This window comes from Hypanus sabinus, chromosome X1, assembly GCF_030144855.1.
Source record: "Hypanus sabinus isolate sHypSab1 chromosome X1, sHypSab1.hap1, whole genome shotgun sequence".
In the NCBI taxonomy this organism is placed as follows: domain Eukaryota; kingdom Metazoa; phylum Chordata; class Chondrichthyes; order Myliobatiformes; family Dasyatidae; genus Hypanus; species Hypanus sabinus.
Window position 1 is genome coordinate 64,344,941 of NC_082738.1, and position 12,508 is coordinate 64,357,448.

Genomic DNA, 12,508 nt, shown 5'->3' on the forward strand with positions numbered 1-12,508 from the left:
TCGAAGAGTAAAACCCTAGCTCCCTTAATCTTTTCCTGTCCTCTCTGATTCTGTCCTTTTCCATGATAATGCTAAAGGCCAGAGAGCGGTGATCACTGTCCTCCAGATGCTCACCCACTGAGAGATCTGTGACCTGACCCGGTTCTTTACCTAATACCAGATCTAGTATGGCATTCCCCCAGTCGGCCTGTCAACACACTGTGACAGGAATCCATCCTGGACACACTTAACAAACTCTGCCCCATCTAAACCCTTGGAACTAATCAGGTGCCAATTAATATTAGGGAAGTTAAAGTCACCCATGATAACAACTTTGTTATTTTTGCACCTTTCCAAAATCTGCCTCCCAATCTGCTCCTCAGTATCCCTGTTGCCACCAGGGGGCTTATGGAATACTCCCAATAGAGTAACTGCTCCCTTCCTGTTCCAGACTTCCACCCATACTGACTCAAAAGAGGATCATTTTACATTACCCACCCTTTCTGCAGCTGTAATAGTATCCCTGACCAGTAATGCCATCCCTCCTCCCTTTCCCCCCCCCTCTATCACTTTTAAAACACTGAAATCCAGGAATATTGAGAATCCATTCCTGCCCTGGTGCCAGCCAAGTCTCTGTAATGACCACTACATCATAATCCCATGTGTGTATCCAAGCTCTCAGTTCATCACCTATATAACCGTATAACAATTACAGCATGGAAACAGGCTATCTCGGCCTTTTTAATCCATGCCGAATGCTTACTCTCACCTAGACCCACCGATCTGCACTCAGCCCATAACCCTCCATTCCTTTCCTGTTCATATACCTATCCAATTTTACTTTAAATGACAAAATCGAACCTCCCTCCACCACTTCTACTGGAAGCTCGTTCCACACAGCTACCACTCTCTGAGTAAAGAAGTTCCCCCTCATGTTACCCCTAATCTTTTGCCCCTAATTCTCAACTCATGTCCTCCTGTTTGAATCTCCTCTACTCTCAATGGAGAAAGCCTATCCACGTCAACTCTTATCTATCCTCCTCATAATTTTAAATACCTCTATCAAGTCCCCCCTCAATCTTCTACGCTCCAAAGAATAAAGACCTAACTTGTTCAACCTTTCTCTGTAACTTAGGTGCTGAAACCCAGGTAACATCCTTGTAAATCATCTCTGTACTCTCTCTATTTTGTTGACATCTTTCTTATAGTTCAGTGACCAGAACTGTACACAATACTCCAAATTTGGCCTTACCAATGCCTTGTACAATTTTAACATTACATCCCAACTCCTATACTCAATGCTCTGATTTATAAAGGCCAACATACCAAAAACTTTCTTCACCACTCTATCCACGTGAGATTCCACCTTCAGGGAACTATGCACCATTATTCCTAGATCACTCTGTTCTACTGTATTCTTCAATGCCCTACCATTTACCATGTATGTCCTTTTTTGATTATTCCTACCAAAATGTAGCACCTAAGACTTAACAGCATTAAACTCCATCTGCAATCTTTCAGCCCACTCTTCTAACTGGCCTATATCTCTCTGCAAGCTTACTTATGAACCCAATTTACCACCCCATCATCTAGATCATTAATGTATATGACAAACAACATTGGACCCAATACAGATCCCTGAAGCACACCACTAGTCACCGGACTCCAACCTGACAAACAGTTATCCACCATTACTCTCTAGCATCTCCCATCCAGCCACTGTTGAATCCATTTTACCACTTCAATATTAATACCTAACAATTGAACCTTCCTAACCAACCTTCCGTGTGGAACCTTGTCAAAGGCCTTACTGAAGACCATATAGACAACATCCACTGCTTTACCCTCGTCAACTTTCCTAGTAACCTCTTCAAAAAATTCAATAAGATTTTTCAAACATGATCTTCCACACACAAATCCATGTTGGCTGTTCCAAATCAGACCCTGTCTATCCAGATAATTATATATACCATCTCTAAGAATACTTTCCATTAATTTACCTACCACTGACGTCAAACTTACAGGCCTATAATTACTAGGTTTATTCTTAGAACCCTTTTTAAACAATGGAACAACATAAGCAATATGCCAATCCTCCGGCACCATCCCTGTTTCTAATGACATTTGAAATATTTCTGTCAGAGCCCCTGCTATTTCTACACTAACTTCCCTCAAGGTCCTAGGGAAATCCTGTCAGGATCCAGAGATTTATTCACTTTTATTTTCTTTAAAAGCGCTAGTACTTCCTCCTCTTTAATCATCATAGTTTCTATAACTTCCCTACTTGCATCCCTTACCTTACACAATTCAATATCCTTCTCCTTAGTGAATACCGAAGAAAAGAAATTGTTCAAAATCTCCCCCATCTCTTTCGGCTCCACATATAGCTGTCCACTCTGATTCTCTAAGTGACCAATTTTATCCTTCACTATCCTTTTGCTGTTAGTATAACTGTAGAAACCCTTTGGATTTATTTTCACCTTACTTGTCAAACAACCTCGTATCTCAGCTTTTCTAATTTCTGTCTTAATATTCTTTTTACATTCTTTATATTCCTCGAGCACCTCATTTACTCCATGGTGCCTATATTTATTGTAGGTATCTCTCTTTTCCAAACCAAGTTTCCAACATCCCTTGAAAACCATGGCTCTCTCAAACTTTTAACCTTTCATTTCATCCGAACAGGAACATAAAGATTCTGTACCCTCAAAATTTCACCTTTAAATAACCTCATTTTCTCTATTATATCCTTCCCATAAAACAAATTGTCCACTCCATCTAAATCCTCGCATCTCCTCTAAGTTAGCCTTTCTCCAATCAAAAAACTCATCCCTGGGTCCAGTCCTATCCTTCTCCATAATTATATTGGAACTAATGGCATTGTGATCACTGGACCCGAAGTGCTCCCCAACACATATCTCCGTCACCTGACCTATTTCATTCCCTAACAGAAGATCCAACACTGCCCCTTCTCTAGTTGGTACCTCTGTGTATTGCTGCAAGAAACTATCCTGCACACTTTTTACAAACTCCAAACCATCCATCCCTTTTACAGAATGGGCTTCCCAGTCTATGTGTGGAAAATTAAAATCTCCCACAATCACAACCCTGTGCTTTGTTCCTGATGCTTCTTGCATTGAAGTACACACACTTTAACCCTTCTACCTTACTACCTCTACACCCTTTTTACTGCTTCTCAAAGCCTCTCTATATTAGATCTGGCTTTACTCCATGCACTTCTTCCACTGCTCTATCGCTCTGGGTCCTATCCCTCTTGCAAATTAGCTTAAACCATCCCGAACCATGCTAGCAAACCTACCTGCAAGGATATTGCTCCCCCTTGAGTTCAGGTGCAACCCATCCAGTCTGTACAGGTCCCACCTTCCCCAGAAGAGATCCCAATGATCCAAAAATCTAAAACCCAGCCCCCTGCACCAACTCCTCAGCCACGCATTCAACTGCCATCTCCTCCAATTCTTACCATCACTATCACGTAGTACTGGCAGCAATCCTGAGAACTCCACCCTCGAGGTCCTGTTCTTCAGCCTTCTGCCTAGTTCCTGAAACTCACACTTCAGGGCCTCATCCCTCTTTCTGCCTATGTTGTTGGTACCAACATTTATCACGACTTCTGGTTGCTTTCTCTCTCGTACCAGGATCTCGTCCACCCAGTCAGAGACATCCCGGACCTTGGCACTCGGGAGGCAACAATCTTCTCCGTCCCACCCTTCTGCACCACAGGGTCAGACTCAGTGCCTGAGGCCCTGCCATCATGGCTCACACCTGGTCGGTTGTCCCCGCCAACAGTATCCAGGACTGTAAACTTATTATTCAGGGGAATGGCTACAGGGGTGCTCTGCGCTACCTGTCTACTCTCCTTCGCTTTCCCCCCTCGGACTGTCACCCAACGACCTCCTTCCGGCAGCCTAGGTGTGACTACCTCCCTGGAGCTCTCATCTATGACTGCCTCATTCTCCCTTATGAGTCGAAGGTCATCCAGCTGCAGCTCCAGATTCATTACGCGGTCTTCCATATCGCCCAGCCGCATGCACTTCTGACAGATGTGACTGTGCAGGAGAGGGGAGTTCCCCCAAGTCTGCCACATCTCACATGATTGGGATTGTTTTTCTGTCAAGGGGGAAGAGGTGTTATTATGGGTGTGTAATAAAAACTTCATTTCCCAGTGGGCAATGCGAGGGGTTTGCGCAGAACCGGAAGCCACTATGGTGATGGGGTTGTGCAGACACAGGGTCCAACAGCAGTTCAATAATAAAATGTTCTAATCTAAACCCACGCCAAGTTTCTCTTTATTCAGAACAAACATAACACTGGGTAGAGGGTGTCTCAATCCTCTGTGTTTCAGCCCTGCTTGGAGCCCACCCCTCCTCCTTCTGTTCCAGCCATGTTGGTGTACCTTCATCTGCTTAAATGTCCTGTACCTGCTTACTTGAGAGTTAAATCCGCTGAGTCCTTCAGAAAACCGTAACATCTCTAGTTCATTAAGTCAGTTCAAAAGTACATTGCTTAAAGAACTTGGCAACTCTTGGAAAACTCATCAATTAAGTTCTCTGGTGCTTCATGATCAGCTGTACCTTTATCACCACAAATCTTAAAATAATTAATGCAGTGTCTTTTCTTAAATTTCTGCAACCGGCCTGCTGAATATTCACAATTACCTTCAATTTTCAGTTTGTCATGATAGATCTTTGCTTATTTCATGATCAGCATATCATTCAGTGGCATACCACTGACAAATCCACTCTTTCAGTACATATCTAGATCTTCATTTTTCAATTATGTATTGTTTTTCTATTTTTCATGAACTTTTGTTCATTGCATATATGAGGTCACTTCTCAGAGCTGCCTGTGATGCGCAGAGACCTGCTCATCACTTGGGAATCTTCCCAACACCTCATGAAAGTTTCTATTTGTGACCTCAAAAAAATTTTGGATATGGGATGTTTTCAGATTTTGGTGTTTCGGATAAGGGATGCTCAACCTGTGTAATACATACTTTTTTTATTTTTTGTGTTTTGTATTTGCAGTGTCTTATCTTGTGCATTGGTTGTTTGTCGGTCTTTATGTGTAGTTTTTATATTGATCTTATTGTATTTTTTTGTTTTACTGTAAATGCCTGCAAGAGCATTCTAGCTGGTCGCATCACCATCTGGTATGAAAGGGCCACTGTACAGGATTAGAAAAAGCTGCAGAAGGTTGCAAACTCTGCTAGGTCCATCATGGGCACTCGCCTCCCAGCATTGCGGACATCTTGAAAAGACAATGCCTCAAAAAGGTGGCACCCATTGTAAAGAACCGCATCACATGCCTCCTCATTGCTACCATCAAGGAGGAGGTACAGGAGCCAGAAGATACACACTCAGCATTTTAGGAAAAGCTTCTTCCCTACTGCCATCAGATTTCTGAATGGACAATAAGCCCATGAGCACTACCTCACTATTTTTTGTCTCTCTTTTTTCACTACTTATATAAATGCATATATTTATATTGTGGCGAGCATTTGGTCCATAATGACAGACGAGGAAGCTCGTTAACTCAACAACCATTTTATTGTGATAAACACAAAACAGACCAGGCAACCTGACATGGAGAGTGATCCCTGCTGGTCTCATAGAGACGGGGGAGGTGACCATCACACACCCCGGTTATAGTTAGTGTGACCCACAAATACACAATCAAATAACTGTATAACCCAAGCTAAAATGTCACAATAAATGAACTGAAACTTCCCACCATATTCCCATAAAACCATTTTAATACAAGAACAATAAACAGTACTGGCCATTAGAAATGCAGGGGTGGGCTGTCAACCATGTACCCCTCCCCCCCCATAGCATCACAAAATATCTTATTGTCATTTATAGTTTTTAATGTATTGCACTGTACTGCTGCTGCAAAACAACATTTCATGACAAACACGAGGAAATCTGCAGATGCTGGAAATTCAAACAGCAACACACACAAAATGCTGGTGGAACACAGCAGGCCAGGCAGCATCTATAGGGAGAAGCACTGTCGACGTTTCGGGCCGAGACCCTTCGTCAGGAAATTTCATGACATATGCCAGTGATATAAAACCTGATTCTGAAAATGAACCTCAGAGTAGTATGTGGTGATATATATGTACTTTGAAAATAAATTTACGTCGAACTTGAACCTTGCACTTTGCACCAGGAAAAATCCCTTTGGATAATAAGGGAATCTGATTTGTCTTCTCTTCTTCCTTCAGGCTTCATATTCACTGGAGATGTGATCCATCGGATGCTGACGGCCACTCAGTACATTGCACCACTCATGGCCAACTTTGATCCCAGTTACTCCAGGAATTCCACTGTCAGATACTTTGATAACGGTAACCTATTTGTTAATGATAAATGATAATGGTAATGGTGATGCACAGTAGCATAGTGACTAGTGTAATGCTTTACCATGTTGGCAACTGGGGTTCAATTCCCACTGCTGACTATAAGTAGTTCATATGTTCTCCCCATAATTGCATGGGTTTCCTCCATGTGCTCTGATTTCCTCCCGCATTCCGAAGATAAGGGGAGTAAGTTGTGCTAGAATTTGCCTGGTTTTCACTAATCAAGTGGATGTCCATTAAGTCAGCACAATCGTCTCAATGCTAGTGAACTGTATGTTATTGTAACAGCCCCAAACAGTGACCTGTGAAAGGAATGGAGGGAAAGGGCTGCAGCAGCAAAGTCATAGGGTCATAGAGCATGACAGCACAGACATAGCTCCTTCAGCTAAACTATTATTCTACCTAGAACCATTGACCTGTACCTCAGTAAAAGCTCTCCATACAATTCCTGTCCATGTACATATTGAAATCTCTCTTAACTGTTGAAATCAAACCCACATTCACCACTTCTACTGGCAGTGCACTCCACAGTTGCATCACACTCTGAGTGAACATGTGTCCCCCTCATGTTCCCCTTAAATATTTCACATTTCATCCTTAACCTCTGGCTTCTAGTTTTTTGTCTCACCCTACCACAGTGGAAAAGCTTTCTTTCATTTACCCAATCTATACCCCTCAATTTTGTATAGCTTTATCAAATCACCCTTCAGTCTTCTATGCTACGGGGAATAAAGTCCAAACCTATTCAATCTTTCCCTATAACTCAGGTCCTCATATCCTGGCCAACATCCTTGTACATTCTCTCTGCACTCTTTCAATTTTATTCATATTTTTCCTGTAGGTAGGTGAATTGAGATGCACACAATGCTTCACCAACATTTTCTACACCTTCAACGTAATATGCCAAGTGCTGTGCTCAGTATTTTGATTTATGAAGGAGGTCAACATGCTGAAAGCTCTCTTTAAGAATCTAACTACCTGAACACCACTTTTCAGCAATTATGGGCCTGTATTACCAGATCCCTCTATTTTATTGTATTCCTCAATGCCCTGCTGCTCACTGTGTAAGTCCTAAGATATAGCAGAATTAGGCCATTCAGCCCATCAGGTCTGGTGCGCTATTTAATCATGGCTGACCTGGCCTTCATAGCCACCCATGGCAATAAATTCCACAGATTCACCACCCACTGACTAAAGAAATTCCTCATCATCTCTGTTTTAAATGGATGTCCCTTAATTCTGAGATTCTGCCCTCTAGTCTGAGGCTCCAGCATTATAGAAAACATCCTCTCCACATCCACTCTATCTAGGCCTTTCAACATTCAATAGGTTTCAATGAGATTCCCCCATTCTTCTAAAATTCTAGTGATAAGCCTTTCATTCCCTGAACTTTCTCCAATGTCAGTGCATTCATTCTTAGATCGGGAACCAAAAACTGCTTACAAGACTCCAAGTGAGGCCTTGGGATTGCATCATAAAGCCTCAGCATTACATCGTTTTTAAATTTCATCTCTGGCTTGTCCTCACACTTGTCTGCATTAAATGTGTGCCATGATAGCATAGAGGTTAGCACAATCCTGTTACAGATTGGGGCATCGGAGTTCGGAGTACAATTCAGACGTCATCTGTAAGAGTTGTACATCCTCCCTGTGAATGAGTGAGTTTACTCCTGGTGCTCCAGTTTCCTCCCACAGTTCAAAAACCTACAAGTTAGTAGGTTAATTGGTCATTGTAAATTGTCTCGTGATTTTGTCTCAGGGTTTTGAGTTGGATGATGAGCCATGATCATACTGAATGGCGGTGCAGGCTCGAAGGGCCGAATGGCCTACTCCTGCACCTATTTTCTACGTTTCTATGTTTCTGTGATTAGTGAGGCCTCCATCGGTCAGGGTCAACCATGGATTTTGCACCATAGCTGTCTACATATGCAAGCCAGGGCAGTATAATATAGAGAGGATGTTGCCCATGTCCCCCTCTCCACACAGCTAATGAATTCAAAGGAGCAGCAGAGGCCGATACAGTTAGGCACCAGCAGCATCACAGGAGCTCCCTGTTGGCGCTGAACTCAACATGAGACTGCCTTAGGATTTTTCCTTGGGTGGAGGTTTAAGATCAGCATTTTCCTTCTGTTAGATGAACTGCCAACCACAGCTAACAAGCCACATTCTGCCTGAAGTGATTGGTTTTAAGGCGCCAGTAACCCTCATTTGACCCTTCTGTCAATAGAAATTGTTAAACCAATCTTAGTAGGTAAGCCACATGTGAAGGCCAAAAACTCAACTTGGTTGTCAGAGGCTATTTGAGATACACGCCATTGGAAACATTAATAGGTAGTGGGAGCATATCCTCATTCGCTTCCGCCCCACCAGCCAAGATAAACTTAAGATTCCATGATTAGACAAGGTTAAATCAGTGGGTTGCTAGCGGTGCAACTCAAGGGGTCAGGAGGGCCTATTTCACACTGTATCTCTAAATAAATAAATTCCATCTGCCATTTTTCAGCTGGCCCAGATCCTGCTGCTGCAAGCTTCGATAACATTTCTCGCTGTCCACTACAGAACCCAAATTTCATGTCATCTGCAAATTTGCTGAATCAATTACCACATTGTCATCCAGGTCATTGATATAGATGACAAACAACAATGCATTTAGCCCTGATCCCTGCAGCACACCATTAGTCACAGGCCCCCAGTTAGAGAGGCAACCCTCTACTACTACACTCTGGCTTCTCCCACAAAGCCAGTGTCTAATTCTGTTTACTACCTCATCTTTGTAAAAGGCCTTGCTAAAGTAATATTAATGTTATGAGAAGCTAAAAGATAGATAGGGGGCATCTGAATTTGAACCTGGGAGCTTTTGATCTGCAGTCAAGTGCTCTACCACTGAGCTATATTCCCACTAGTGGAACAGGATGGACAGGGCATTTACTTTGGAGAATGGGAAACTGGGAGTGCGATGCAACACAGGAAAGACCACAGTGTGGGGAATGTCTGTAGGACTGATGGACAGAATTATATAAACGGGAGGGACTAGACACAAGAGATTCTGCAGATGCTGAAAATATTGAGCAACACATGCAAAATGCTCGATGAACTCAACAAGTCAGGCAGTATATGTAGATGGAAATAAACCATTGACTTGGGGACAGGTTTGGGCTGGGAATTGAAATGGGGAGAGAGTAGTGGGGAAAGCATAAAAACTATAATGCTAATGATTATAATTCTGATGATTTCTTTGGAAGTATTATGCAAACAGTTTTTAAGTTTCCAAACACATCTTTCTCAGCAGGCAACACACAAATTAATCAGATTTATAATTGATTCCTCAAGTGCCCCTTGATTTCTGGGCCATGTCTGTGATCAGTGCATACTTATTAAAATGTGTGCCATCAGTATTTCTAAACCTGCAATTGCTCATTTCTCCCGTTCCCCCGGTTTCATGTCTACAGTTGGCCTAGAATTTTCCTTGGATTGCAGGTGCAGAAAATCAGGTGGTAGCAGTTGTCAGTGTGGAGAAATTCATTATCAATTTGTTAAAACAGTATTTCCAGTAAAGTACGTCTTTTTGAAGATATTCACTGCGGCACAATCTAATTCTCTCATCTAACTGCCCTAAAAGCAACCTGCTGTCATTCATCACGGAGTGTCTCCAAGCTAGTTTAACACATTGGGTGCCCCATGAGGTGTTCAGCTCCAGCAGAGAACACCTTTATTCTATTGTGTATGATGTTTTAAAATTCAGACACGAGCAATACAAGAAAATGAGAGCAGAATTGGGCTTCCTGACCATGACCATTTTATGTGATAAGGGCAAATCTACCTCTGACCTCAGCTCTTTATCTGTGCCAGATTGCCCTGAGACCTCCAATCTTTCAAAAATTTATCCACGTCCAACTGAAGTACAGTGGATTTTGGTTAATTCGGACACACTGGGATCAGTACATTTTGGTCCATTTAAGCGGCTGCACCAATTAGCCGAAGCTTCATGGAAGTAGTTAAAAAGTTATTAAAAAGACAAACGGCTGTTTAACTGAGTAACAAATTATATATGTAAATGAAATACAGGTAGTCGCTGAGTTACGAACGTCCGACTTACAAACAACTCGTACTTACGAACCGAGGAAGGAGAATGCTGTCCGCCATTTTAAGTCAGATCGCCACACCTTCCGCCATTTTAAGTCAGTTCACGACGTCTTCCGCCATTTTAAGTTGTTGTCATTGACACTGTGTTGAGTGTGTAACTTTGTATTTGGCTTAAATTTTTCTTAGCAAGATTCACCCTGAACCCCTGCCCCCCCCCCCCCCACCTTTTCCGGTTGGCTGGTGGAGCAGTGAGATGAGTGCCAGGCTCAAGAACTGAGGTTCCTAAATTCGATCCAGTGACAGACCGCTCCCGAGCACACCGGGTTGATGTTGAGCTCGCAACTCGACCTCGTAAAAAAACACTGCCACCTCCAGTTTAAATTCCCACGCAGAATATTGAGGAGGATCAAATACCCAACCCAGCCTCCACTTGTTCCATTTAACCCGTCTCAGTGCGGTGGACTTTAGGAACTGGGGTATTCAGTGCAGTGGTCCTTAGGACCCAGCAGACCTCGGGAGCCGGCGGAGGTAGGGACCCGCCGCCCGCAGTGTTTCTGTTCCATTGACGGGAAGTGATCGCAATTGAAAGTAAAGTGGAAATAATAAAGCGTTTGGAAAGAGGTAAAACGTCATTGGTCATTGGAAAAACGTTAGGCTACAGTCGGTCTACGATTGGAATGATTTTAAAGGATAAAGTGAGAATAATGGAGCATGTGAAAGGCCCTGCCCCGATGAAAGCTACAATTATTACTAAGCAACGCAGTGGTTTAATTATTGGAACACATACGTTTCTTAAGTGTTTTATATGCATAGAAAGGTAAAATATATACTATATACTAAGACAAACGTTTGACTAACTGATGCTAAATAATACCAGATGTACTTGTTCTGACTTGCGTACAAATCCGACTTAAAGACGGACTCAGGAACGGAACTCGTTTGTAACCCGGAGACTACCTGTATAGAACAAATTAGAGCACTACCAATACCACTAAGTACTAAAAAACTGTATTATTTCCTAATAGTCATCAATGGAGGAATTCATCCAGTGTACGCTGCTGTGTTCTTTTCATTGTCTTTAGAGAACAAAATTAGTTTAGATACCTAGTGTGCATAATAGACCTGCCATCATAAAATGTTTTCATTGATTGCATCCTCCAAATTTTCACTTCATCACAACATTCAAGATGGCTGATACCTTCAAATTCTTCATAGTACCTAACTTGTTAAAGCAATGAAATCATTTCATTTTCACTCCTGGCCATTTCTGCCATCTCCAAGCCTGAATGCTTGAAACTGCAGTGAGCAGAACAGTTCTGAATTGTCTTACTGCTTATTTTTCGCCAGCTATCAGTGATAAAAATCATTGCTTTTTAACACAAGCACACACAACTAACACTGTTTAAAACTGTTCACTCTAAGTACAGTGTAGTGTCTAATAGCCATACATGAGACTGATGCCAGCAAGAAACTGTTTGGCAACAATTTCCTGTCCCAATTAAGCAGCATGGTGTCCCAAATAAAGTAAAGGTTATTTTCACGATTGGATTTGTTCTTTAAGAGTTGTCCCAAATAAGGTGGCTGACCCGATTAACTGATTGCCCAATAAAAAGGAATCCACCATACTTCCAAAGAGCCAGCCTCCACACGTTTCTGGGGAAGAGAATCCTAGAGAGTTCCCATTCTTTGCAAGAAAGTTCTGTGTACCTTGATTTGACATAACTGTTCTCTTATCTTTACATTGGCATTGGTTTTATTATTGTCACATGTACCAAGATACAGTGAAATGCTTGTATCACAATGAGACCTGCTGAAGGGTATCGGCCTGAAACGTAGACTGTACTGTTTTCCATAAATGTTGCCTGGCCTGTTGAGTTCCTGCAGCATTTAGTGTGTGTTGCCCCATATCACTGTTCAAATGCTTCTGCCATCATCTTTGTTTTTGTACCAAAGCACAAGGGTCCATATTACTTATCAAAGATTTACTGTATATCACAGACTGCACAGTAGCATAGCAGTTAGCGCAATGATCACCGATCGGGTTTCAATTCCAATCTATAAGGAG

At 42.3% G+C, this 12,508-nt stretch overlaps 1 protein-coding gene across 2 annotated transcripts in view; it reads left to right on the top strand.

The window, feature by feature from the left end:
• LOC132384967 (plexin domain-containing protein 1-like) overlaps nt 1–12,508 on the top strand; it is a 585,821-nt gene that overhangs the window by 319,174 nt on the left and 254,139 nt on the right. For both annotated transcript variants that reach the window (XM_059956658.1, XM_059956660.1), the window contains exon 5: nt 6,227–6,349. In XM_059956658.1, coding sequence (XP_059812641.1) covers nt 6,227–6,349 — 123 coding nt within the window. The remainder of the gene's footprint in view (nt 1–6,226; nt 6,350–12,508) is intronic.